Raw genomic sequence first — 27,998 nt, 5'->3', positions numbered from 1 at the left:
GTCATCCTCAAGAGGAGGAAGTTCCCCGAGGTTGGCTTGGAGGAGATATAAAGATCTTGAGGGGCACCGAGAGATCATTAGGCGATAACCACCGGTGGCATTGGCAGCCAAGTCAGAAGAACTGTCCTGCTGGAATCCAAGCCCTCCGTAGTAAGTCATTTGATTTGATTTGAATTGAATTCAACACTTTGCATGGGCGTGCAACGCTGAAATTCAGTACTTTATTTGACCAAGGATGATTAGATGTACGAGGAACAAATTCAATATTGGATTTATCCAAGTGTGATTAGAGGCATGAGGAATAATTCAATTCTTTATTTGGCCAAGTGAGATTAGATGCACGAGAATTAATTCAGTTCTTTATTTGGCCAAGAGTGGAACAAATTCAATATTGGATTTATCCAAGAGGCAGGAGGAATAATTTGATTTTTTATTTAGCCAAGTGTGATTAGACACACAAGGAATAAATTCAGTACTTTGTTTGGCCAAGTGTGATTAGATGCATGAAGAATAAATTTAGTACTTTATTTGTCCAAGTGTGATTAGATGCACGAGGAATAAATTCAATTCTTTATTTGGTCAAGTGTGATTAGATGCACAAGGAATACATCCAATACTTTATTTGGCCAAGGGTGATTGGATGTATAAGGAATAAATGTTTTATTTGGCTAAGTGTGATTTGAGGCACGGTGAATACATTCAATACTGAATTTATCCATGTGTGATTAGATGCATGAGGAATAAATCGAATTCTTTATTTGGCCAAGTGTAAAATAGATCCACCTAGGAATAAATTCAGTACTGCATTTATTCAAGATGGATTAGATGCAAGAGGAATAAATTCAATACTGCATTTATCCAAGTGTGATTAGATGCATGAGGAATAAATTCAATATTGAATTTATCCAAGTGTGATCAGAGGCACGAGGAATAAATTTAGTACTTTATTTGTCCAAGTGTGATTAGATGCACGGGGAATAAATTCAATTGTTTATTTGGCCAAGTGTGATTAGATGCCGGAGGAATAAATTCAGTACTTTATTTGGCCAAGAGTGATTAGATGTATAAGGAATAAATGTTTTATTTGGCTAAGTGTGATAAGATGTATAAGGAATAAATGTTTTATCTGGCTAAGTGTGATTTGAGACACAGTGAATAAATTCAATACTGAATTTATCCAAGTGTGATTAGATGCATGAGGAATAAATGTTTTATTTGGCTAAGTGTGATTAGATGTATAAGGAATAAATGTTTTATTTGGCTAAGTGTGATTTGAGGCATGGTGAATAAATTCAATACTGAATTTATCCAAGTGTAATTAGATGCATGAGGAATAAATCGAATTCTTTATTTGGCCAAGTGTAAATAGATGCACCTAGGAATAAATTCAGTACTGCATTTATCCAAGTTGGATTAGATGGAAGAGGGATAAATTCAATACTGCATTTATCCGTGTGATTAGAGGAATAATTCAATTCTTTATTTTGCCAAGTGTGATTAGAGGCACAAGGAATCCATTCAATACTTTATTTGGTCGAGTGTGATAAGACGCACAAGGAATTTGTCTCCGGTGCAAAAGCTCTTGGTGTACGTGCAAAACAACAGCATAATAATCATAATGATACCAATAGCATTAATTATTAATTGTTATGTTATGTTATAATATATTATAATAAAGAAAACATAACATAACAACAGCAACAACAATCATAATAAAGGTGGAAGCAACCTGTATCAACCCTCAGTGCCCGTCAGTGATATTTGTGATATATTTTTAAATGTTCAGTTGACCAAGTTTCATGTTTAATAAATAAAATAATAGTAGTAATAGCAATAATAGCAATACTAGCAATACTACTACTAATAATAATACTAATACTACTACTACTACTACTACTACTACTACTACTACTACTAATAATAATAATAATGTGGCAGTGCCTGTAGACAGCAGAATAGAATAGAAAGAACTGGAGAAGATAGGAAAATACAAAGACCTACAGATAGACTATGGCAGAGGCAAACAAGGGTAGTACCAATAGTCATAGGCGCCTATCAGTGGCATTGACAGATTTGCCACCGGTCAATTGCAGAAGGCAGCTTGACTTGGAACCGCTTCCATCCTGCGGCGATCTCTGTAACGCCATCAAACATCCAGTTTTGCCTATCCCAGGTCTTTGGGAAGGACTTGAGAGGTAGACAAAAATGCCAAATCCAGTCTGAACATCTGACTGACTGGGCAATGAATAATAACAACTACAACCACAACCACAACCACAACCACAACCACAACCACAACCACAACAACAACAACAACAACAACAACAACAACAACAATAATAATAATAATAATAATAATAATAATAATAATGCAGCTCCTTTCACCGTTAGTGACTCTTTTGGCCACAACTCCCTAAACCTCCCACTTCCAGGTTTTTATTCTCTTCCCTTCTAGATTTCTCATGGCTAACCTTTACCTAACCACGATGATGTGGGTTCTTTCCCTGCCGATCTTCGAGAGTCATCTCTTTCTTGAAAAAGAACCGAAGCCCCCAGGAGCCCTGAAACTCCAAATCACCCAGAGAGGCCTGGCCTATGGTGAGTCTTCCCTTGGGAGGTCCTCGCGGGGCGAGACTTAAGCACGAAGCGTTCGACCAAAGTGGAGTCAAAAAGGGTCGCCGGAACTTTGACCAATTTGCAAAACAGGCAACGACGACATCCTAGGAATGAGGGCAGCGTCAGCCAATCGTGGCTTTTTGTGATTGGCATGATGGCCGTTGCCTTCTGATTCTCCCTACGATCTTTGGTAGAATCCTCATCCTCCGGTGGGAATTCAGAAGGATGGTGTTTATTTTTAACATCAGCCATTTTAAGATGTAGGCGCTTCAACTCCCAGAATTCCCCAGCCAGCATGCTTTGAGCCCCTGAAGGCCAGACAAGGAAGAATGGATGGAAACTGACCAAGGAGAGATTCAACCTAGAAATTAGCAACCAGCTAAATATGAGCCATATTTGGCAGCAGCCAAAAAAGCCAATGCAACCCTAAGTTGCATTAACAGAGGGATACAATCGAGATCAAGGGAGGTACTAATACCCCTCTGTAAAGCCTTAGTAAGGCCACACCTAGAGTACTGCGTCCAGTTTTGGTCACCACACTACAAAAAAGAGGTTGAGACTCTAGAAAGAGGGCAGAGAAGAGCAACCAGGAGGATGAGGAGACTGGAGGCTGAAACTTACGACGAACGGTTGCAGGAACTGGGCCTGGCTAGTCTAGGGAAGAGAAGGACCAGGGGAGACAGGAGAGTAGCCTTTCAGTATTTGAGGGGCTGCCCCAGAGAGGAGGAAGGCGTCAAGGTATTTTCTAAAGCACCTGAAGGTCAGACAAGGAATAATGGATGGAAACTGAACCAGGAGAGATTCAACCTGGAAATAAGGAGAAACTTTCTGACAGTGAGAACAATCAACCCATGGAACAGAAGGTGCCCTCAGAAGTTGTGGGAGCTTCATCACTGGAGGCTTTCAAGAAGAGATTGGACTGCCATTTGTCAGAAATGGTGTTGGGCGGGGTGGACTAGATGACCTACAAGATCATCTCTGGTTCCAACTCTGATTGTCTGTTCTCTGGTGCTGGGTTCAAAACAAACTGGGCAAGAATTCTTAACCCTTGTTCGCCCACGATCTTAACCCCTCGATCTTAACCCTTGTTTAACCCTTTTGCAGCCAAGACGGTGGGAATGGAGATACTCCTGGCTCAACTGAGGAAGCAGGCGATGCCAGATCAATGCAGCACTTACAACGTGCCGCATTTGGACGAAATCTCTTGGTCATTTTCAAAGTAAGCGTGCGGGGGGCCCCCCTAACGTTTGCCAAACACAGGTAGTCCTTGACTTAACGACCACCACCAGGGAACCCCAAAGTTTGTTAAGTGAGGCATTTGTGAAAAGAGCTTGGCCCCAGGTGATGACTTTTCTCGCATACCCTCCTGTTGCTAAGCGAATCGCCGCAATTGTTTGAGTTGGTCACACGGTCGTTAAGTGAATCCGGCTTCCCTTATTGACTGGGCTGCAGCGACCGTCATAAATCCAGGTAGCCCCCGGCTTATAACAGTTCACTTAGGGATCATTCAAAGTTACGACGGCCCTGAAAAAAAGCGATGTAGGACCTTTTTCCACACTTACGGCCATTGCAATATTTGCAATCCGAGGCTCGAAAAAATGGTTCATATTTACGACGGTCGCAGTGTCCCAGGACCACATGATCATATTTTGCAACCTTCTGACCGGCCAAGTCAAGAGGGGAAGCCCAGATTCATTTAACAACCAAATTAACCAATTTAACAGCTGCAGTGATTCACTTCCCAACGGCGGCAAGGAAAGTCATAAAATGGGAGCAAAAAAACCCCCCACTTAGCAGCATAAATTCTGGGCTCCATTGTGGTCGTCAGCCAAATCCACATTTTGACCAAGGTTGCCCTGGTTGTAAGTGTGAAAAACGGTCATCGGTCACTTTTTTCAATGTTGTTAGAACTTCGGTCACTAAATGAACTGTTGTAAGTCAAGGACTACTTGTGCAATTTTGCTGTATTAAATTTGAGCCTTTAGGGCAGTGGTCGCCAACCAGTGGGCCGAGGACCACTGGTGGTCTGTGAGAAAATTTTGGTGGTCCATAGAGAAATTCCTCCCCCTCCCCAAAGCGATTAATCCAGGCTGTGCAGGAACACAAGGCTTGCGTCGCTTGCATTGCACACAACACGAGGTAGTGAGGGGAGGGGGGGAAATTGCCCCACTCATCCCACGGGCCTGGCCTGGGCCCCGGGCTGCTTCTTTCCGCTTCTTTCTTCTGCTTTTGGCTGCACGCAAGGAAAGCAGCCAAAGTCTTTCTTTCTCTCCCCCAAACTCCGCCAGAAATGAGTCTTTGGGACTCTGCAAGGCCTCCTGCTCCAAGAGGCTCACAAAAAATCATTTCTGGCGGAGTTTGGGGGAGAGAAAGAAAGACTTCTGCGGCTTCTGCTGCTTTCCTTGCATGAAGCCAAAAGTCTCTCTCTCCCTCCCTCTCTCTCTCCCTGAGAACAGAGCTGGAGACGGTATCCTGCGATCCCCAATAAAGAATGATCGATCGGTAGGAAAACAGGGTGGGGATTTTCCTGCAGACTTTTTTTTTTTGGGGGTTTCCCAGGTCTCTGGTCCGCGGGATTTAAAATGAGGACTTTGGTGGTCCCTGAGGTCCCAAAAGGTTGGCGACCCCAGTTTAGGGCCTGGGAAATAAGATTCTTGCATGTTTCACGCTGAAAAAAAAAAGCAGCCTGTTTTCTTTATAAATAGAGCTTGCCTTTCACACCTGGCACTTTCTGAAATTTTCTCGGGGGTGCAGTGTGGCTTAGAGATGGAGCCCTCGCCTCACAATCAAGAGGCTGTGAGTTCGATCCCTGGTTAGAGGCAGATATTTCTCCGTCCGGGGCACACGGAGAAATATATATATATATATATCCGCTGAGCAAAACTCCGCATTGGTGACGGGAAGGGCATCCGGCCATTCAAGCACTCTGCCAGCCTAGCTCTATTCAGTTGCTCAGTACTTTCTACCCCAGCAAGGAATGATTGAGATCATTCGAGGAAGAGGAATTCTTCCGTAATGACTTTTTACTGTTTTCCCCGCAATAAATTGGAGCCCTGGGAAATATATTTAAGAAAGATAGCTTCCTTACCTGCTGAGATCTCTCTCCCGTTCTCCTTCGCAGCATCCAAATCAAACAGGTTGAGGTGAAGGGCTCAGAGGCTTCGTTTTCAAAAGACAAAGGGGTCAGACTGGCCATCCGAAATGCTCAGGTTGTGTTCACTAGCAACTGGGCGGTCAAACATTTATTTGGGTAAGTACTTTTTTTTTGCGGGAAATGTTGGGTCGTGAAAGGTTTGCAAGAGGGCCTGAGGAAGGGAGCCCATTTAGGCAAGTGATAGATTTGGGGTTGGCTTGAACCCATTACGGAAGAATAAAGTGGGTAAAGGGACCTCGGAGGTCTTCTAGTCTGACCCCTCGCTCAAGCAGGAGGCCCTACACCGCACCAAACAAAGGGTTGTCCAATTTCTTCTCGGGACCCTCCAGTTGATGGAGCACCCACAACGTCTGGTGGCAAGCAGTCCCACTGGTTAATTTGTTCTCACCGTCGTCACGCAATTTCTCCTCAGTTCTAGGTTGCTTCTGTCCGTTTTCGTTCGGTGCTTCCTGTCCGGCCTTCCGGTTCTTAGGAGAATAGGTTGCCCACCGGCTTCTTTGGGGCAGCCCCCCCCCCCCCAATATTGGAAGGCTGCTATCCTAACCCCCTCTTGAGAAGAGCGTCCATGAATGTCAAGGTCCTTCAAGAGAAGCCAAGCTGTCCACAGCTGCTTCCAATGTAGGTTGGGTAGAAATCCTAAGGGATGGATCCCTCAAAAATCGGGACTTCCAAGTTGCACCTCTTTGGTGCCGATGGAGGGAACCTAGGTCCGAAAATGATCCGGTTGCATCCCATTGTTGATTGTCCCTCAATCAAGGTTAGGAGGCATTCATTTGGGGGTCTTTCGGAGCCGCCTTCGCTCAGACATTAGACCTGTTCCTTCTTTATATCATGTCTGGAATGAGGGCGACGTCAGCGCTTCCTTGTGGAAAAGATGAAGAAACCGGTCGGTCCTTCCGATGTTTACGTTTCTATTCATGGGGACTTTACTGATACCAGTAGAAGCGAAGGTTTGGTTGAACGGGGGTGTGCTGGGTGCTCCGTGAGGTTGGTTGGTTTCCCCACAGATGTATCATGATCGCGTTAGGATCACATCCCCTTCTAGCACGGATGAGGTTACCTAGTTGGGTCGTGAAAGGTTTGCAAGAAAAACCACCCAGTTCAGAGAGGACCCAGCGCTCCTCCTCTCCTCTTCCTGCACCATCACCTCCTCCTCCTCCTCCTCCTCCTCTCCACAAACCCCACTCCCTTCTAGCACAGATGAGGTTACTTAGTTGGATCATGAAACGTCTGCAAGAAAACCACCAAGCACAGAGAGAGAAGCGAGGAACCCGGTCCTCTTCCTCCCCCTCCTCTTCCTCCTCCTCCTCTTCCTCCTCTTCCTCTTTCTCCTCTTCCTCCTCCTCCTCTTCCCCTCCTCTTCCTCCTCTTCCTCTTTCTCCTCTTCCTCTTTCTCATCTTCTTCCTCCTCCTCTTCCCCTCCTCTTCCTCTTTCTCCCTCTTTTTCTCGTCTTCCTCCTTCTCCTCTTCCCCCTCTTCCTCTTTCTCCTCTTCCTCTTTTTCTCGTCTTCCTCCTTCTCCTCTTCCCCTCTTCCTCCTCTTCCTCTTTCTCCTCTTCCTCTTTTTCTCATCTTCCTCCTTCTCCTCTTCCCCTCTCTTTCTCCTCTTCCTCTTTCTCCTCTTCCTCTTTTCTCCTCTTCCTCCTCTTCCCCCTCTTCTTCCTCCTCCTCCTCTTCCTCCTCCTCCTCCTCCTCCTCCTCTCCACAAACCCCACTCCCTTCTAGCACAGATGAGGTTACTTAGTTGGATCATGAAACGTCTGCAAGAAAACCACCAAGCACAGAGAGAAAGCGAGGAACCCGGTCCTCTTCCTCCCCTCCTCTTCCTCCTCCTCCTCTTCCTCCTCTTCCTCTTTCTCCTCTTCCTCCTCCTCCTCTTCCCCTCCTCTTCCTCCTCTTCCTCTTTCTCCTCTTCCTCTTTCTCATCTTCTTCCTCCTCCTCTTCCCCCTCCTCTTCCTCTTTCTCCCTCTTTTTCTCGTCTTCCTCCTTCTCCTCTTCCCCCTCTTCCTCTTTCTCCTCTTCCTCTTTTTCTCGTCTTCCTCCTTCTCCTCTTCCCCTCTTCCTCCTCTTCCTCTTTCTCCTCTTCCTCTTTTTCTCATCTTCCTCCTTCTCCTCTTCCCCCTCCTCTTTCTCCTCTTCCTCTTTCTCCTCTTCCTCTTTTTCTCCTCTTCCTCCTCTTCCCCCTCCTCTTCCTCCTCCTCCTCTTCCTCCTCCTCCCCTCCTCCTCCTCCTCCCCTCCCCCTCCTCCCCTCCCCCTCTCCCTTCTAGCCCTGAAGATTTCAACCAAGGTGGGTCATCCCCCAATTCTCTCCCCCTCTCCCCATAGACAGGATAACGGCACCCTCCAGACGGACATTGCTGTGCGCTCCCTCTCGGTCCTCCTTGGGCTGGACGTGGATGAGGGCGGATGGCCTGAGGTTCGGTCCCTCAGCTGCTCGGCCGACGTTCTGGACCTCGACTTGATGTTCTCTGGGCCCAACAGGTAGGCCACCAACCCCACCATCCTCATTTTCCGTCGTTACCACCTCCACCGTCCAAAGCAAGCCCTCGGGAACGACTCCATTCCCAGGAGAGCACAAGTTAGCCCTCGCGTTGTGGCCAGAACTTCCGTCGCTAAGTGGGTTGGTCCTCCTTCAGTGAGGTTGGCCCCATTTTACCACCTTCCCTGCCGCCATTGTTAAGCGAATCCCCGCAGTTGTGAAGTTAGTTTGCACGGTCGTTAAGTGAATCGGGCTCTACCATTGGCCAGAAGGTCGCAAAAAGGAGATCACGTGACCCCCAGGACCCTGCGACTGGCGTAAATATGAGTCAGTGGCCACGTCGTGCTGCAATGGTCGTAAGTGTGAAAAATAGTCCTAACTGATAGAATATAGAACAGAACAGAACAGAACAGAACTGAACAGAACAGAACAGAACAGAACAGAACAGAACAGAACAGAGTAGAGTAGAGTAGAGTAGAGTAGAGTAGAGTAGAGTAGAGTAGAGTAGAGTAGAGTAGAATAAAATAGAATAGAAAGAAAATATGGAATGGAATAGAATAGAATAGAACAGAATAAAACAGAACAGAATATAATAGAATAAAGTAGAACAGAATAGAATAATGAATAGAATGGAATAAAATAGACTAATTAAAAATAGAATAGAAATAGAAATAATAGGAATAGAAGTAGTAATAGAAACAGAAATAGAATAGAATACAGAGTTGGAAGGGACCTTAGAGGTCTTCTAGTCTAACCCCTTGCTCAGGCAGGAGACCCTCTACCATTTCAGTCAAACGGTTGTCCAATCTCTCCTTCAAAACCTCCCCACCAGGATGGCCCCTTCTTCCACCTCCTCCTCTTCTTAGGCAACGGGCAGGAGTCCCCTCTGATCAAGCCTCCCCTGTGAGGCCATCTATCCTAGCCCCCGTTCCGCTTTCCTTTTGTAAGACCGCCCCCCGCTGAAACCCCCTCATCAAAAGCCGTGGCAGTGACCGGGCTGTGTGGCTGAGCCCATTTAACAGATGAACAGAGTGGGAAAGGGACCTTGGAGGTCATCTAGTCCAACCCTCTCCCGCCCAAGCAGGAGACCCTACACCAATTTCTGAAAGAGGGCAGGCCAGCCTCTTCTGGAAAGCCTCCAGGGGTGAAGCTCCCACAACTTCTGAATACCAGAATCATAATAGAGTTGGAAGGGACCTTGGAGGTCATCTAGTCCAAACCCTCCCGCCCAAGCAGGAGACCCTACACCAATTTCTGACCGAGGGCAGTCCAGCCCCTTCTTGGAAGCCTCCAGGGATGAAGCTCCCACAACTTCTGAAGGCAAATTTCTGTTCCATGGGTTGATGGTTTCTCACTGTCTGTAAATTCCTCCTTATTTCCAGGTTGAATCTCTTTTTAATTTCATACTGAGATGCTTTCTTTCTTGCAGCGGTGTCTACAATTGGATCTCCCAAAGGATCAAGAGGACCCTGATCTCCGACTTCAACCAAGAGGTAAGATTGGGTGTCCCTTCCTCTCAAGACCAGGCCCTTCCGTTGACCGGGGTCAAAAGCCATCTTCATTGCTCCACCAAACGTCGTTTCCTTACCAGCCTTCTGGCTGGCTGGCTGTCCTATCTACTGTATTTCTTTCTATATTTGTTGTCTCTATCATCTATGTATGTATGTATGTTTCTATCTGTGTATCTATCTATCGATCTGTCTGTCTGTCTGTCGTCTGCCTGCCTGCCTGCCTGTCCGTCCATCCGTCCGTCCGTCCATCCATCCATCCATCTCTATCTATCATCTATCTATCTATCTATCTATCTATCTATCTATCTATCTATCTATATCTATCTATTCTATCTGTCTGTCTGTCTGTCTGTCTGTCAATCTATCTATCTATCTATCTATCCATCCATCTATCTAATCTATTCTATCTATCATCTCCCTCCCTCCATATTTCTCTTTCTCTCTCTCTCTAATCTATCTATCTATATCTATCTATCTATCTATCTATCTATCTATCTATCTATCTATCTATCTATCTATCTATCTATCTATCTATCTATCTATCTATCTATCTATCTATCTACCTATCTATCATCTACCTGTCTATCTATCTATCTATCTATCATCCATCTCATCAATCTATCTATCTATCTATCTATCTATCTATCTATCATCTATCTATCTATCTATCTATCATCTATCTATCTACCTATCTATCATCTATCTATCTATCTATCTATCTATCTATCTATCTATCTATCCATCTATCTATATCTGTCTATCTATCTATCTATCTATCTATCTATCTATCTATCTATCTATCTATCTATCTACCTATCTATCATCTATCTATCTATCTATCTATCTATCTATCTATCTATCTATCTATCTATCTATCTATCTATCTATCTATCTATCTATCTATCCATCTATCTCTATCTGTCTATCTATCTATCTATCTATCTATCTATCTATCTATCTATCTATCTATCTATCATCTATCTATCTATTCTATCTATCTATCTATCTATTCTGTCTGTCATCTGTCTAATCATCTCCCTCCCTCCATCATTATCCATCTATCATCTACCTACCTACCTACCTACCTACCTGCCTATCGTCACCTATTCTATATCTGGTGGCACAGTGATTAGAAATCAGTACTGAAGGCTGTGACTGCCCACAGTCTGGAGTTCGATCCTGACCGGCTCAAGGTTGACTCGTCCTTCCGTCCTTCCTGAGGTCGGTAAAAAGAGGACCCAGACCGTTAAAGGGCTGGAAAACCCCGTGAAGCGGCCCATAAGTCCACTATTGCTATTCCTCTGAGTGACTTTTGTCAGTGACGTAACTTGGAAGGGTCCCTAATGAACGGTCACGAGTCAAGGACTACCTGTCAGCGATGAGTTTGCTCCTCTGTCAGCACACTTATCGGGAAGCGAACGGAAACCACACAGAGCCCAGCTCAGGTCTTCCGGCGTGTGTGAAATCTACACCTGTGAAATGATCGGTGTCGGATTCTTGGCCGGCGCTTGGTTCTCATGGAGCCTTTGGAGACGGGATCTATGAGAAGGGCAAGAGGAGACGTTTCCCGTGGCTTCAACAAATAGACCGTCTTTCATTAGAGAGCCCAATTTTATCTTTTCGGCTTGTTAGCACCGAGATTATTTTTCCCAAGGTCCTTTCTCTGAATTTTGAAGTAGGTGCGGGCGGGTTAGGAGGGAGAGCTCGGCTGCTTTTTTCCCCAGCCAGGTGGAATGCACAGGTGTCGTTCGATATTTTCCCAGCCGCCTCCTGCGTCCTGACGCAGAAGGTGGGCGGGTGCAGGTGGAAGGGATTTCAATCAAAGGGCTCACCTGTCTGAAGGTGACAGAAGGCGGCGAACAGGTGAGGGGCTGGATAGATAGGTAGCCAGCCTAAAAATGGTCCATCCGCCATCCTCACCTTTACCTGCTCATCCTGTCCGGTTTGCACACTGTTTTTTTTTTCATTCCAAGGAGTTCAAGGTCACATTGTCCTCCCTTTAGTGTAGGCTGGGATGAAAAAAGAGGGTGACGATACCGAAAATGATGACCAGGTGAGGTGATGACCTCCAGGCCTTTCCTGACTTACAGCCCTTTGTTTAGTAATGGCTCAAAGTCACAACAGTCAAAAAAGGAGAAGGGAGGAGGAGGAGGAGGAGGAGGAAGAGGAGGAGGAGGAGAAGAGGGGGAGAAGAAGAGGAGGAGGTGGAGGAGGAAGAGAAGAGGAGAAGAAGAATAGGAGGAGGTAGAGGAAGAGGTGGAAGAGGAGGAGAAGAGGAGGACGAGGAGAAGAAGAAGAGGTGAAGAAGAAGTGGAGGGAGGAGAAGAAAAAGAAGAGGAGGAGGAGGAGAGGCGGAGGTGGAGGAGGAGGGAGGTGGAGGAGGAGAAGAAGGGGAGGAGGAGAAGAAGGGGAGGAGGAGAAGAAGAGGAAGAAGAGGAGGAGGTGGAGAAGGAGAAGAAGGAGGAGGAGGAAGAGGAGAAGAAGAAGAGGGGGAGAAGAAGAAGAGGAGGTGGAGGAGGAAGAGAAGAGGAGAAGAAAAGGAGGAGGTAGAGGAAGAGGTGGAGGAGGAGGAGAAGAAGAAGAGGTGGAGAAGAAGTAGAGGAGGAGGAGAAGTGGAGGAGAAGAAGAAAAAGAAGAGGAGGAGGAGGAGAGGCGGAGGTGGAGCAGGAGGAAGAGGAGAGGAGGAGGTGGAGGAGGAGGAGAAGAAAAAGAAGAGGTGGAGGAGGAGAAGTCCTTATCCTACAACCATTCATTTACTGACCATTTGAAGTTACAATGGACCTGAAAAAAAGGGACTCGTGACCATATTTCACACTTAACAACCGTTGCAACATCCCCGCGGTCCCATGATCAGAACTCGGTGCATTCAGCCATTGACTCGGATCTGCGACGGTTTGCAGGGTCCCCGGGGGTGGGGTGGGTGTCACATGATCCCCTTTTGCAACTTTCTGACAAGCAACGAGGAAGCCCGATTCACTTAACAGCCGTGTGTCAACAGCCATGACAGGAAAGAGAGTAAAAAGGGGGCAGAATTCCCTTAACAACTTAGAAATTGACGAGGAAACGAAATGGGGGCGGCTCCATTGTGGTTGTAAGTCGAAGACGTCCTGCATAGAGTATCGGGTGATAATTGAGGGGTTGGGAATTTAGGCGTCAACTTGGACCTGTCCGGAGGACGTCAGAGACCAGATGTCAGAGCGGCCATTTCACGCTGGCGCATTTCCTCGCTGCCATAAACTTTGGGGGAAGGGACCTGGATGAGAAAGGGGAGTGGGTCGGGTCGGGATTCAGCCGGTTTGGCCCAGTTCTATCGAACCGGTTATTCAATTTACATCTGGTTCACCGAACTGATAGTTGAACCGACCGGAGTCTCCATGTGGCCCATTTTGGATGCTGGGTAAGTGCCGGGTGCGCACGGAGGCTCTGGGTGGGCGAAAAACGGGCCAAACGGGCCAGAAGTCTGGAAATGGGTCTGTTTCTGGCTTCCGGAGGGCCTCTGGAGCCCAGGGGCGGCCATTTTCTCCCTCCCAGAAGCCCGAGGGAAGCCTCGGGATTCTGGGGAAAGCAAAAAATGGGCTGAACTGGAAGTTTTGGAAGTCCGGAAACAGGCTTGTTTCCGGCTTCCGGAGAGCCTCCTGAGTCTGAGGGAGGTTGTTTTCACCTTCCCAGAGGCCTGAGGGAAGCCTCCGGACTGGGGAAGGGGAAAAATGGGCTGAACTGGAAGTTTTGGAAGTCCGGAAACAGGCTTGTTTCCGGCTTCCGGAGAGCCTCCTGAGTCTGAGGGAGGTTGTTTTCACCTTCCCAGAGGCCTGAGGAAGCCTCCGGACTGGGGAAGGGGAAAAATGGGCTGAACTGGAAGTTTTGGAAGTCCGGAAACAGGCTTGTTTCCGGCTTCCGAGAGAGCCTCCTGAGTCTGAGGGAGGTTGTTTTCACCTTCCCAGAGGCCTGAGGGAAGCCTCCGGACTGGGGAAGGGGAAAAAATGGGCTGAACTGGAAGTTTTGGAAGTCCGGAAACAGGCTTGTTTCAGCTTCTGGAGGGCCTCCTGAGCCCAGGGAAGTTGTTTTCTCACTCCCAGAGGCCTGAGGGAAGCCTCCGGACTGGGGAAGGGGAAAAATGGCCTGAACTGGAAGTTCTGGAAGTCCGGAAACGGGCCTGTTTCAGCTTCTGGAGAGCCTCCTGAGTCTGAGGGAGGTTGTTTTCACCTTCCCAGAGTCCTGAGGGAAGCCTCCGGACTGGGGAAGGGGAAAAAATGGTCTGAACTGGAAGTTCTGGAAGTCCAGAAATGGGCCTGTTTCCAGTTTCTGGAGGGCCTCCGGAGCCTGAGGGAGGTTGTTTTCACCCTCCCAGAGGCCTGAGGAAGCCTCCGGACTGCGGAAGGGGGAAAATGGGCTGAACTGGAAGTTCTGGAAGTCCAGAAACGGGCCTGTTTCCAGTTTCTGGAGGGCCTCCGGAGCCTGAGGGAGGTTGTTTTCACCCTCCCAGAGGCCTGAGGAAGCCTCCGGATTGGGGAAGCGGGAAAATGGCCTGAATTGGAAGTTCTGGAAGTCTGGAAATGGGCCTGTTTCCAGTTTCCGGAGGGCCTTCGGAGCCCGAGGGAAGTTGTTTTCTCCTTCCCGGAAGCCTGAGGGAAGCCTCCGGACTCTGGGGAAGGGGGAAAATGGCTGAACCTGAACTTCCGGTAGGCCACACCCACCATGGTTATGCCCACCCAAGCAACCAAGGCAGAGAACCGGTTGCTGGGATTTTTGAACCTCACCCGTTAACTGCTCACCGTACCTTCTCGCAACACAACATCAGATAGCTGGGCACAGTGTGCAACGGCACACAGTTGAAGAGACCGTTCCCAAAACATTTTATTGGAATATGATTGGACAAAGGGAAGCCAGCAATGAGAAGGGACTCAGGGGAGGAAAGTTACGCGGGTAAAATTTGGCGTGTGAATCTCAGTTTCTGGCTTTGCTAGATTGTCATCCCCTTGAAAATGGAATTGAGGGTCTCTCCTGTTTCAAGGGCCAAGTTGGGGCAGGACTGACACTAGAGAATTGCAAAAGTGTTTTTTCTGTGCTGGCCGCCTCTTCTTCTCCTTCGTGAACAGGTTTTCCTTCTCTTCCAGGTGTGCGTCGAGGTCAAGAAATCCATTGACCGTTTTTCACACAATTTGAGAAATGCAGAGGGTGAGTAGGCCTACCACCATCCAGCTCAAACTCAGCTTCCGGGGCTCTATCCGATCTTGAATGTTGTTCCCTTTTGTTCTTCTCTAGTCTGGGCCCAGATAGATCCCATTGCAGGGTTCAACTATTCCTTGGTGAGCAAACCAGAGATTGCAGAGGATCGATGTAATCTGGACTTCAAGGTAATCCCCAATCTCCGTCGATCTGTGATTGGTTGATCCCGCAATTATTTTTTAATCTGCAATGAGTGCAGAGAAGAGCAACTAGGGTGAATAAAGGCCTGGAGGCTAAAACATACGATGAACAGTTGCAGGAACTGGGCCTGGCTAGTCTAGGGAAGAAGAGAAGGACCAGGGGAGACAGGAGAGCATCTTCCAATATTTGAGGGTGTGGGGGGTTGGACTAGATGACCTACAAGGTCCCTTCCAACTCTGTTAATCTGACTTTAATCTGATTTTAATGAAAAGAAGGACCAGGAGAGACAGGAGAGCATCTTCCAATATTTGAGGGAGGGGCTGCCCCAGAGAGGAGGAAGGGGGTCAAGCTATTCTCCAAAGCACCTTTGAAGGCAGGACAAAAATCAACAGATGGAAACCGATCAAAGAGAGAAGTAACCAGAAATTCAGGAGAGGTTTCCTAACAGTGAGGACAATTAACCAGTGGAACAGCCTGCCACTAGAAGTTGTTGGCGCTCCATTACTAGAAGTTTTCAGGAAGAGACTGGACTACCTTTTGTCTGAAATTATATGGGGTCTCCTACTTGAGTGGGGGTTTCAGACAAAAGGCTCTCCAATCTCCTCCTTCTCCTCCTCCTCCTCCTCCTCCTCCTCTTCTTTCCTCCTCCTCCTCCTCCTCCTCTTCCTCCTCCTTCCTCCTCCTCTTCCTCCTCCTCCTCCTCCTCCTCCTCCTCCTCCTCCTCTTCTTCTTCTCCTCTTCCTCCTCCCCCCTCCTCCTCTTCCTCCTCCTCCTCTCCTCCTCCCCCCTCCTCCTCTTCCTCCTCCTCCTCTCCTCCTCCTCCTTCTTTTTCTTACTCTCCTCTTCTTCCCCACCTCCTCTTCTCTCTTCTGCTTCTCCTTTTTCTTCTCCTCCTCCTCCTCTTCCTCCTCCTCCCCCCTCCTCCTTTTTCTTACTCTCCTCTTCTTTCTTCTCCTTCTCCTTTTTCTTCTCCTCCTCCTCCTCCTCCCCCTCCCCCTCCTCTTTTACCACTTCAGACGTCAACAATTAGGCCCTTTTGGCCCCTAGGGAGAAAGTCACACGTGGAACGTAGTTTTCCACCGGTTGGAAGGGAAAGGAATCCCTTGCACGTTTCCGCTCTTGTCTTTCAGGGGGAGTTCTTCTTGTTGGAAGGGCACCAAAGAAGCCCCCTCGTGCCCACCCCCCTCGTCCTCCCCAAGCGGTCGAGCTCCATGGTTGTCATAGGAATCTCCGATTTTTTGGTCAACTCAGCAGCCTTTGCGTATTTCTCTGGAAATATGTTACGGGTGAAATACACCGACAAGACGGTAAGAGTCCTGCAGGGGTTAGCCCAGCTTGAAGGAGACTGGGAAGGGGAAGAAGGTGGAGGACGAGGACTGGGGAGAGGAGGAGGAGGAGTGGGAGGAAGGAAGAAGAAAAGAGGAAAGAGGAAGAGGAGAAGAAGAGGAAGAGAAGGAGTGGGGAGAGGAGCAGGGCTGGGAGGAAGGAGGAGGAAGAGGAGAAGGAGGAAGAAAGGGGAAGGAGGAAGAGGAGAAAGAAGAAGAGGAGAAAAGAAGAAGAGAAGGAAGGGGAAGAAGGAGGAGGAGTGGGAGGAAGGAAGAAGAGAAGAGGAAAGAGGAAGAGGAAGAGGAGAAGGAGGAAGAGAAGGAGTGGGGAGAGGAGCAGGGCTGGGAGGAAGGAGGAGGAAGAGGAGAAGGAGGAAGAAAGGGGGAAGGAGGAAGAGGAGGAAGAGGAAGAGGAGAAAAGAAGAAGAGAAGGAAGGGGAAGAAGGAGGAGGAGTGGGAGGAAGGAAGAAGAGAAGAGGAAGGAGGAAGAGGAAGAGGAGAAGGAGGAAGAGTAGGAGTGGGGAGAGGAGCAGGAGGGGGGAGGAAGGAAGAGGAAGAGGAGAAGGAGGAAGAAAGGGGAAGGAGGAAGAGGAGGAAGAGGAAGAGGAGAAAAAGAAGAGAAGGAAGGGGAAGAAGGAGGAGGAGGGAGGAAGGAAGAAGAGAAGAGGAAGGAGGAAGAGGAAGAGGAGAAGGAGGAAGAGTAGGAGTGGGGAAGGAGGAAGAGTAGGAGTGGGGAGAGGAGCAGGGGTGGGAGGAAGGAGGAGGAAGAAGAGAGGAGGAAGAAAAGGGAGAGGAGGAAGAGGAAGAGGAGAAAGAAGAAGAAGAAGGAAGGGGAAGAAGGAGGAGGAGTGGGAGGAAGGAAGAAGAGGAAGGGGAAGGAGAAAGAGGAAGGGGAGAAAAAAAAGAAGAGAAGGAAGGGGAAGAAGGAGGAGGAGTGGGAGGAAGGAAGAAGAGAAGAGGAAGGAGAAAGAGGAGAATGAGGAAGAGAAGGAGAGGGGGAAGGAGGAAGAGTAGGAGTGGGGAGAGGAGCAAGGGTGGGAGGAAGGAGGAAGAAAGAGGAGAAGGAGGAAGAAAGTGGGAAGGAGGAAGAGGAGGAAGAGGAAGAGGAGAAAGAAGAAGAGAAGGAAGGGGAAGGAGGAGGAGGAGTGGGAGGAAGGAAGAAGAGAAGAGGAAGGAGGAAGAGAAGGAGAGGAGAAGGAGGAAGAGTAGGAGTGGGAGAGGAGCAGGGGTGGGAGGAAGGAGGAGGAAGAGGAGGGAGGAAGAAAAGGGGAAGGAGGAAGAGGAGGAAGAGGAGAAAAGAAGAAGAGAAGGAAGGGGAAGAAGGAGGAGTGGGAGGAAGGAAGAAGAGAAGGGGAAGGAGAAAGAGGAGGGGAGAAAAAAAAAGAAGAGAAGGAAGGGGAAGAAGGAGGAGAAGTGGGAGGAAGGAAGAAGAGAAGAGGAAGGAGAAAGAGGAGAATGAGGAAGAGAAGGAGAGGGGAAGGAGGAAGAGTAGGAGTGGGGAGAGGAGCAAGGGTGGGAGGAAGGAGGAAGAAGAGGAGAAGGAGGAAGAAAGTGGGAAGGAGGAAGAGGAGGAAGAGGAAGAGGAGAAAAGAAGAAGAGAAGGAAGGGAAGGAGGAGGAGGAGGGGGAGGAAGGAAGAAGAGAAGAGGAAGGAGGAAGAGAAGGAGAGGAGAAGGAGGAAGAGTAGGAGTGGGAGAGGAGCAGGGTGGGAGGAAGGAGGAGGAAGAGGAGGGAGGAAGAAAAGGGAAGGAGGAAGAGGAGGAAGAGGAGAAAAGAAGAAAGAGAAGGAAGGGGAAGAAGGAGGAGGAGTGGGAGGAAGGAAGAAGAGAAGGGGAAGGAGAAAGAGGAAGGGGAGAAAAAAAGAAGAGAAGGAAGGAAGGGAAGAAGGAGGAGGAGTGGGAGGAGGGAGGAGGGAGGGGAAGAGGAAGGGAAGGCAAAGAAGGAGGAGGAGGAGGAGGAGGAGGGATTGAGAAAGGAGGAGGAAGAAGGAGGAGACTCCTTTCTCCGTAATGGTAGAGGGTCTCATGTTTGAGCAGGGGGTTGGACTAGATGACCTCAAGGGCCCTTGCAACTCAGTGTTTCTCTGCTCTGAACAAACCCATTCCCCTTTCAGATACCCAAAAGGGTCCCCTTTCGCTTGAATACGCAGCACATCGGAGCCCTCATACCGGAGGTGAGAATCCGGCAGGGCTCGATTGCTGGCGGGGAGGCGGGGGGAGATCGTGGGATCTCGGCTGGATCTCCGGCCCTGAACCTCCGCTCTTCTTCCTCCTCCTCCTCCTCCTCCTCGTCTCCAGCTGAAGAGGCAGTTTCCAGGGATGCCCATGGAGCTGCACCTGGCAGCCCAGAAGGAGCCGAAGCTGCACTTCCACCCGGGGGGCCTGGATGCCGTCGTCCTGGGCCGGGCCGAGGCCTTCGTGGTGATGCCCAACAGCAGCCGGGTGCCCGTCTTCACCCTCCACGTCGTAAGCATCGGGGCCGGGGAAGGAGGCCGGCTGGGCAGAGGGAGGAACGGAAGGAGAAGTCGGCCCCGGGGTGAACGGCCTGTGAGATTAGAAGAAAGCGGGGGGGGGAGGGAGGAAGAGGAGAAGAAGAGAAAGAGAAGAGGGGAATAGGAAAAAGGAAGAGGAAGAGGAAAAGGAAGAGGTGGAGGAAAAGGAGAGGACGAGGGGAATAGGAGAAAGGAGGAGGAAGAGGAAAAGGTGGAGGAAGAGGAAGAGGGGAATGGAGGAAATAGGCAGGAAGAGGAGAAGAAGAGAAAGAGAAGAGGGGAATAGGAAAAAGGAAGAGGAAGAGGAAAAGGAAGAGGAAGAGGAAAAGGAAGAGGTGGAGGAGGGAGAGGGGAATGGAGGAAATAGGCAGGAAGGCTAGGAGGAGGAAGAGAAGAGGAGGAGGAAGAGGAGAGGAAGAGAAGAGGGGAATGGAAATAGGACAAAGGAGGAGGAGGAAGAGTGAAAGGAAGAGGTGGAGGAAGAGGGAGAGGGGAATGGAGGAAATAGGCAGGAAGGCTAGGAGGAGGAAGAGAAGAGGAGGAGGAAGAGGAGAGGAAGAGAAGAGGGGAATGGGGGAAATAGGACAAAGGAGGAGGAGGAAGAGTGAAAGGAAGAGGTGGAGGAAGAGGGGAATGGAGGAAATAGGCAGGAAGGCTAGGAGGAGGAAGAGAAGAGGAGGAGGAAGAGGAGAGGAAGAGAAGAGGGGAATGGGGGAAATAGGACAAAGGAGGAGGAGGAAGAGTGAAAGGAAGAGGTGGAGGAAGAGGGAAAGGGGAATGCAGGAAATAGGAGGGAGGGTTAGGAGGAGGAAGAGAAGAGGTGGAAGAGGAAATAGGAGAGAGAGAGAGGTCAAGGAGGAAGAAAAAAAGGAAGAAGGGGAAGAAGGAAGAGAGGAAGAGAAGAGGAAGAGGTGGAAGAGGAAGTAGCAGGAGGAGGAAGAGGAAGGTGGAGGAGGAAAAGAAGAGAAAGAAGAAGAGGTGGGACAGGATAGAGGAGGGAGGAGGAAGAGAAGGAAGAAGAGGAAGGAAGAGTAAAGGAAGAGAAGTGGGAGAGGAACAGAAGAGGTGGAAGAGGAAGGAGGAGAGGGGCGGAGGAGGAGAAAGGAGGAAGGAGAAAGAGGAGGAAGGAGGTTCCCAACACAGAGGGTCCAGGGAACACGCATCGAACACGCATGTCAATAAGACTCGGTCTTACTCGATCCCGTGCACTTCGGAGGGTTTCCTGGAAGGGGCTTCCTCAGTCCCCCTTCTTGGGAGTCAAAGACCCCCAGGCCAATGCTGGCTTCTCCCCCTCCTCCTTGGAGGCTACTCGGGGCTCTTCTACACCTGAACCTACGTTTCCTTCCGACTCCTAGGACTGCAACTTCACGGGACAGATCTTTCTGGAAGGCGTCCCCTCGGGCAACTCCTTCGCCAAGGTCGGGGGCTCGGTGGCCCTCAAAGGGTGAGTCCCCCCCCTCTCTCCTCGCACCCCTTCCCCTTTCCGTCTTCCCCAAGCATTTCTTCCGTTTGCAGGACGCCCTTAATCAGAGTTGGAAGGGACCTTGTAGGTCATCTAGTCCAACCCGCCGCCCAAGCGGGAGACCCTACACCATTTCTGACAGAGGGCAGTCCAATCTCTTCTTAAAAGTCTCCAGGGATGATTGATATAGATTACAGATAATCGGAGTAGGAAGGGACCTTGTAGGTCATCTAGTCCAACCCACCGCCCAAGCAGGAGACCCTACACCATTTCTGACAGAGGGCAGTCCAATCTCTTCTTAAAAGTCTCAAGGGATGATTGATGTAGATTACAGATAATCAGAGTAAGAAGGACCTTAGGTCATCTAGTCCAACCCGCCGCCCAAGCAGGAGACCCTACACCATTTCTGACAGAGGGCAGTCCAATCTCTTCTTAAAAGTCTCAAGGGATGATTGATGTAGATTACAGATAATCAGAGTAAGAAGGGACCTTGTAGGTCATCTAGTCAACCCGCCGCCCAAGCAGGAGACCCTACACCATTTCTGACAGATGGCAGTCAAATCTCTTATTGAAAGTCTCAAGGGATGATTGATATAGATTACAGATAATCAGAGTAGGAAGGGACCTTGCAGGTCATCTAGTCCAACCCACCGCCCAAGCAGGAGACCCTACACCATTTCTGACAGATGGCAGTCCAATTAGGACCATCCATTTAGCAGATACGTTACAAAGGCAGGAACTTTACAAACAGTCCTCACACATTTAAAAAACTGTTGCAGCATCCCACGAGCACGTTATAAAAGTTAAGTTGGCCAACATAAAGGTGGCATAATTAAAAAGGAAAAAAAGGGGGATAAATAATGGGCAATATAAATTAACATGAATCTATGAATGATTGGCTGAATTACATTATACATTTGTTAAACATTGCAAAATAGGACCATCAATATAATAGTTATAACCAAAGAAGCGCTGTTAAGAATATAGAGATGGACATAAAATAATAGCTGGGAATACTGGGGGTAAAAAAGTTGATAAGATGTGTTCATATCAAACTAGATAAGAAAGCTAATCGTACCAATATGAAACTATTGTCATGTTGGTTGTTCAAATGTAAAATAACCTGGAACTACACTGTTCACACAATAATGTTTGGAGAAACAAAAAAATAAAAATGTATTTTTAAAAAAAATAAAAATTAAGATGCCCAACAACTTCTCAATCCGTCAATCAGAATAGAGCTGGAAGGGACCTTGGAGATCGTCTAGACCAACCCCCCTATATCAATTCCAAACAAGCAGCTTCTGGTGGCAAGTAGTTCCGCTGGTTAATTGTCCTCCCGACCAGGAAATTTCTCCTTGGTCTTAGATGTTGATGGAGATTCTCAGTCATCCCAAAGGTGCCTTATTTTTTTTTTCTGTTTTTTTTTTTCAAGAGGCTACTGGACTTTCTGGGTTTTCTTTGAAAACGTTTCACTTCTCATCCCAGAAGCTTCTTCAGCTCTGACTGGAGGGTGGATTAGTTAGAGCTGAAGAAGCTTCTTGCACAAGAAGCGAAACGCCTTCAAAGAGAAACCAAGAAAGTCCAGTTGCCTCTTGGGAAAAAAAAGAAGCACCTTTGAGACATCCTGGGTCCTAGATTGTAGGATGTAACGGTGTAGGGTCTCCTACTTGGGAAGGGGTTGGACTAGATGACCTACAAGGTCCCTTCCAACTCTGTTCATCTCTAATCTGTAAGGTTAGTCCTCTCATAGACCCCAGAGCATAGAATAATAGAGTTGGAAGGGACCTTTGGAGGTCTTCTACTCCAACCCCCTAACCCTATACCATTCCAGACCCATGGTGGTCTAATTTCTTCTTGCAAACCTCCAGTATTGTAGCACCTACAACTTCTGGTGGCAAGCAGTTCCGCCGGTTCATTCTTTTCACTGTTCTCAATGGAACGGAAGTTGCCCTCGGAAGTTGTGTGAGACTTTCAAGAAGAGACTGGACTGCCATCTGTCAGAAAGTGGTGCAGAGTCTCCGGTTTGGGCGGGTGGGGGTTGGACTAGATGATGGACTAGATGACCTCCAAGGCCCCTTTCCAACTCTGTTATTATTCTGTTATTCAGAAGTTGTGGGAGCTTCATCCCTGGAGGCTTTCAAGAAGAGGCTGGACTGCCCTCTTTCACATATGGTGTAGGGTCTCCTGCTTGGGTGGGTGGAGGGTTGGACTAGATGATCTCCACGGTCCCTTACAACTTGCTTATTCTTCAGAAGTTGGGAGTGTCACCCTGGAGGCTTTCAAGGGGAGACTGGACTGCCCTCTTTTACATTTGGTGTAGGGTCTCCTGCTTGGGCGGGGTTGGACTAGATGACCTCCAAGGTCCCTTTCCAACTCTGTTATTATTCTGTTATTCAGAAGTTGTGGGAGCTTCATCCCTGGAGGCTTTCAAGAAGAGACTGGACTGCCCTCTTTCAGAAATGGTGTAAGGTCTCCTGCTTGGGTGGGTGGAGGGTTGGACTAGATGACCTCCACGGTCCCTTGCAACTTGGTTATTATTCAGAAGTTGTGGGATTGTCATCCCTGGAGGTTTTCAAGGGGAGACTGGACTGCCATCTGTCAGAAATGGTATAAGGTCTCCCGCTTGGGTGCAGGGTTGGACTAGATGACCTCCAAGGTCCCTTTCCAACTCTGTTATTATTCTCTTATTCAGAAGTTGTGGGAGCTTCATCCCTGGAGGCTTTCCAGAAGAGACTGGACTGCCCTCTTTCACATATGGTGTAGGGTCTCCTGCTTGGGTGGGTGGAGGGTTGGACTAGATGACCTCCACGGTCCCTTACAACTTGGTTATTCTTCAGAAGTTGTGGGATTGTCATCCCTGGAGGCTTTCAAGGGGAGACTGGACTGCCACCTGTCAGAAATGGTATAGGGTCTCCCGCTTGGGTGGGGGTTGGACTAGATGACCTCCAAGGTCCCTTTCCAACTCTGTTATTATTCTGTTATTCAGAAGTTGTGGGAGCTTCATCCCTGGAGGCTTTCAAGAAGAGGCTGGGCTGCCCTCTTTCAAATATGGTGTAGGGTCTCCCGCTTGGGCGGGGGTTGGACTAGATGACCTACAAGGTCCCTTTCCAACTCTGATTAGCTCCAGGTTGCTTCTCTCCAGGGTTAGTTTCCACCTGTTGCTTCTTGTCCGGCCTTCAGGGGCTTTGGAGAATAGCTTGACCCCTCCCTCTTCTTTGGGGCAGCCCCCCCAAATATTGGAAGCCTGCTATCCTGTCCCCCCCAAGTCCTTCTTTTCATTAAACCAGAAATCCCCCATTCCTGCCACGGTTCTTCCTAATGTTTTCGCCTCCGTGGGAATCCCAGCTTCCTTCCCTTCAATGTGGGGCAGGGGCCGTGGGTTGCCCGGGGTGGGTGGGTGGGTGGGTGTCTGTCTTGGGGAGACCGCAACACAACCCCCACCCAGGCAAGGCTAACTGTCCTCTTGTGTGCCCCACACAGTTTGCGCTTGTCCCAGGCGTGGTCCAGCATTGGCGAGATCAAGGTGAGTGAGCCAAGAGAGCAGAAGACTTCACGCCAGTTGTTTGTGTGTGTGTGTGTGTGTGTGTGTGTGTGTGTGTGTGTGTGCTGGCAGTCCTCGATGTTACGGCCGTCCCTGGGATCCGAATGACCACTGCCCAGCCAGGCGGTCGTTAACCGAGGCATGGTTCCTTTTTAACAACCATTTTGGCCACGCCGGTGAAGCCCGTTGCAGGGAAAGGCGGTTCATGAGGGACAACAATTTGTTTAGGGTTACAAAGGCACCAGGGGAAAAAAAAAGGGACTTATGACCGTTTTTCACCCTTACGTCCATTTTGGTCCCGTGACCAAAATTCAGACCTCAGCAACTGATTCGGAGTTATGACGGTGGCCGTGTCCCCTGGAGGTCATGGGATCCCCCTTTTGCGACCTTTTGATGAGCAAAGTCAACAGGGAAGGACAGATTCATTGAACGACCACAGGACTCACTTAACAACTACAGGGATTCACTTAACAGCAGTGGCGAGAAAGATCGTAAAAAAGGGGCAACAGTCACTTCGCAAATGTTCCGCTTAACAACAGATGTTGGGCTTAATTGAGGTTGTAAGTCAAGGACTAATTCGAATCCTCACCTTACGACCACAATTGACCCCAAAATTCGTAATTAGAGCTGGGGGTTGGACTAGAAGACCTCTAAGGTCCCTTGCAGCTCTATTCTGATTGATTGGTTGATTGATTGAGCAAGGGTTGGTCTAGAAGACCTTCGGGGTCCCTTCCAGTTCTATTCTGATTGATTGATTGATTGATCGAACAGGGGGTTGGACTAGATGACCACTAAGATACCTTCCAGCTCTATTCTGATTGGTTGATTGATTGAGCAAGGGTTGGTCTTGAAGACCTTCAGGGTCCCTTCCAGTTCTATTCTGATTGATTGATTGATCGAGCAGGGGGCTGGACTAGATGACTTCCAAAGTCCCTTCCAGCTCCATTCTGATTGATCGATCGATCAATCGAACAGGGGCTTGGACTAGAAGACCTCCAGGGTCCCTTCGGGCTCTATTCTGATTGATTGATTGATCGAGCAGGGGTTTGGACTAGATGACTTCCAAGCTCCCTTCCAGCTCCATTCTGATTGATCGATCGATCAATCGAACAGGGGTTGGACTAGAAGACCTCCAGGGTCCCTTCGGGCTCTATTCTGATTGATTGATTGATCGAGCAGGGGCTGGACTAGATGACTTCCAAAGTCCCTTCCAGCTCCATTCTGATTGATCGATCGATCAATCGAACAGGGGGTTGGACTAGAAGACCTCCAGGGTCCCTTCGGGCTCTCTATTCTGATTGATTGATAGATTGAGCAGGGGGTTGGACTAGATGACCTCCAAGGTCCCTTCCAGCTCCATTCTGATTGATTGATTGATCGATCGAACAGGGGGCTGGACTAGATGACCTCCAAGGTCCCTTCCAGCTCCATTCTGATTGATTGATCGATTGATCAAACAGGGGTTGGACTAGATGACCTCCAAGGTCCCTTCCGGCTCTATTGTGGTTGATTGATTGATCGAGCAGGGGGTTGGACTAGATGACCTCCAGGGTCCCTTCCAGCTCCATTCTGATGGATGGATGGATCGATCGGACAGGGGGCTGGACTAGATGACCTCCAGGGTCCCTTCGGGCTCTTTTCCGGATTGAAATCGCCCAGAATTTCATAACCCGGAGCTCTTTCTGCCTTCCTTTCCCCTACAGCTCTCCCCTCTGGAGACCCTTCTGAAGATCGCCGGGAATGTGGCATTATCCGCGCTGAACGGTGAGTCCAGATATCCCATCTCCCCCCCCTTTCCCGGGGCGGGGGCATAACTGCCCCCGCCGCCATGGCTGGGTATGGGGGCACCGGGGCTTCCTGGAGGCCATTTTCTTAGCCCCCTTCCTCCTCTTCCCATCAGTGAAACTCCGAGCGGGGAAGATGCTTCCCGGCTTCTACGGTACCAGCCTTATGGGTCCCGAGGTCTCCATGCACCAGGTGGGTACCTGGGCAAGGGGCAGATGGGCACCTTGGGCCTCTTCTCCGCCGGCTACCCGCTTTTACCCCCATTTCTGATATCGGGAAGTCCGAATATCCGACGCAGGAGGTCCTCGAGTTACAACAGTTCGTTTAAGGACCGTTCGACGTTACAACGGCACTGGGGGTGGGCTGGGGCAAGGGAATCGAAGGGCATTTTTTTCACACTTACGGCCATTGCACCAAAATTCAGAGGCTTGGTAACTGACTCGTATTTATGACGGTCCCACTACCCGGTTCACAGTACTTCGGATGAGCAAAGACCACGGGGAAACCAGCTTCGTTTAACGACTGTGTTTCCAGCCCAACACCTGAAGCGATTCGCTTAACAATGGTGACAAGGAAGGTCATAACACCGGGCCAAAAAAAAAACTCACGACAGGTGGAAATTTTGGGGGCTCCGTTCTGGTTGCAATTCAAGGATTATCTGTTTTAATCCCATGATATTGCAATAATATTCCTATTACATGCGGTTCCTCGACTTATGACCGTAATGGATCCTAGAATTCCCGTCATAAGTTGTGCCAGTTGTTTAAGGGGTGACCCTGTGACCGTGTCCCAATTATTTTATTTTTTTTATTTTTTGTGGTGGTCATTAAGCAACTCCTGCAGTTGTTAACTGAATACGGCGGCCACTAAGTAAGTGCGTTGTACAGGTTTTCCTTTCCTCCACTGTACTTTAGTCCTCGACTTAACGACCACATTTTCTCCTCTCCTAGCCTCCTCCTTACTGTCCCAGATGTTGAGAAATAGAGGCAGTCCTCGTCTTACGACCTTTGCCCCATTTACGACCTCCCTGACCACTGTCATTAAGCGAATCACTGCAGTCGTTCAGCGAGTCACACCATCGTTAAGCGAACCCCCCATTTCCCTGTGGACTTCGCTCATCCCGAAGGTCACAAAAACGGGGGATTGCGGGACCCACCGGTGGCGACCGTTGTAAACACGAATCGGTGGCCGAAAGCCCGAATTTTGGGTCGCGTGAGTCGCCAGGGTGAAAAAAAAACAGTCCCTTTTTTAAACGTTTCGTTGAACAGTCCCCAAAGAAATGGTCGTAAGTCGAGGACTACCGGGAGCCGATGGACCTGGGTTTTGCCCGAGACCAGAAATAAATTTTGCTAAGAAGGAACTTTTATGGGGTAAATTCATTCATTTTCCAGAAACGGAAACCAGGCTGCCAAGGGGGTCAAAAAAGTCAAAATGGCTGCCCGCAACGGAGCCATGGAAGCCCCGCCTACCAAGCCACCTTTAAAAAAAGTGGGCGTGGCTTCCTGGCCCAATCGGAGAAGCCATTTTGCAGAGGTCAAATTCCCCAGTTTTTCAGGAAAAAAAAGAGAGGGGGGATTTTCCCCCCAAAATTTGACCTCTTTTCTTGTTTTTTGTTTCTTTTCTTCTTCAGGGATACATGCTGATCAAAACAGACCTGCGCGTTTCCCTCCCAAAATCTGTCCCGTAGCCGCCACCCCCTCCGTATCCGCCCCCCCCCCAGGATGAGCGCACAGGGGGTCAAAGGAGAAGGAAGGATGAAGAAACAGGACGGGCGGGGGTCCAAACAAGAGACCCTGAAATCTGGGAGGCCGCTTGGGACATGAGACCCCGCCCCTCCCTCAATTATTTTTTGCCCCCTCCTCTTCTTCTGTTCAAAGTCCTTTATACGGGGGGTTTGGCAAGGTTTTCTTGGCTTGCCGTTACCTCCTTCCTAGGGCTCAGAGAAAGTGTCCGGCCCAAAGTCACCCAGCCAGCTTTCGTGGTTAAGGCAGGACTAGAACTCCCAGTCTCCTGGTGATTGGTTCAAAGTCACCCAGATGGCTTTCATGTCTTAAGGAGGGACTAGAACTCCCAGTCTCCTGGTGATTGACCCAGAATCAGTCAGCTGGCTTTCATGGCTATGGTAGGACTAGAACTCACTGTCTCCTAGTGATTGGCCCAAAGTCACCCAGCTGGTTTTCATGGCTATGATAGGACTAGAACTCACTGTCTCCTAGTGATTGACCCAGAGTCAGTCAGCTGGCTTTCATGTTTAAGGTGGGACT

At 48.9% G+C, this 27,998-nt stretch overlaps 1 protein-coding gene across 1 annotated transcript; it reads left to right on the top strand.

Annotated features, from left to right (window-relative positions):
• The first annotated feature begins 3 nt into the window (after positions 1 to 3).
• On the top strand, positions 4 to 27,815 carry LOC148125989 (bactericidal permeability-increasing protein-like). The gene is made up of 16 exons (XM_087928789.1): positions 4 to 150; positions 2,456 to 2,598; positions 3,721 to 3,835; positions 5,738 to 5,866; positions 8,097 to 8,252; positions 9,680 to 9,743; positions 14,876 to 14,936; positions 15,024 to 15,115; positions 16,259 to 16,435; positions 18,566 to 18,625; positions 18,750 to 18,917; positions 20,299 to 20,387; positions 23,889 to 23,931; positions 25,653 to 25,713; positions 25,850 to 25,926; positions 27,365 to 27,815. Exons 2-16 carry the CDS (start codon positions 2,463 to 2,465, stop codon positions 27,419 to 27,421), a joined length of 1,485 nt encoding a protein of 494 aa, XP_087784915.1. The 5' UTR covers positions 4 to 150; positions 2,456 to 2,462; the 3' UTR covers positions 27,422 to 27,815.
• Positions 27,816 to 27,998: the final 183 nt, after the last annotated feature.

Source organism: Pseudonaja textilis, chromosome 3 (assembly GCF_049901715.1).
Source record: "Pseudonaja textilis isolate UNSWEBS1 chromosome 3, rPseTex1.2, whole genome shotgun sequence".
Lineage (NCBI taxonomy): Eukaryota > Metazoa > Chordata > Lepidosauria > Squamata > Elapidae > Pseudonaja > Pseudonaja textilis.
The sequence above is the reverse complement of the archived record's forward strand: the minus strand, read 5'-3'. Positions and strand labels throughout refer to the sequence as shown.

What these genes read in the sequence shown, in the direction of transcription:
- LOC148125989 (XM_087928789.1), top strand. Translation starts at nt 2,463, where the DNA reads ATGGCTAACCTTTACCTAACCACGATGATGTGGGTTCTTTCCCTGCCG. An exon ending in CCAGAGAGGCCTGGCCTATG is followed by an intron (nt 2,599 to 3,720) that starts GTGAGTCTTCCC and finishes ACCCTTTTGCAG; the next exon opens with CCAAGACGGTGGGAATGGAG. An exon ending in CCGAGGTCTCCATGCACCAG is followed by an intron (nt 25,927 to 27,364) that starts GTGGGTACCTGG and finishes TTTCTTCTTCAG; the next exon opens with GGATACATGCTGATCAAAAC.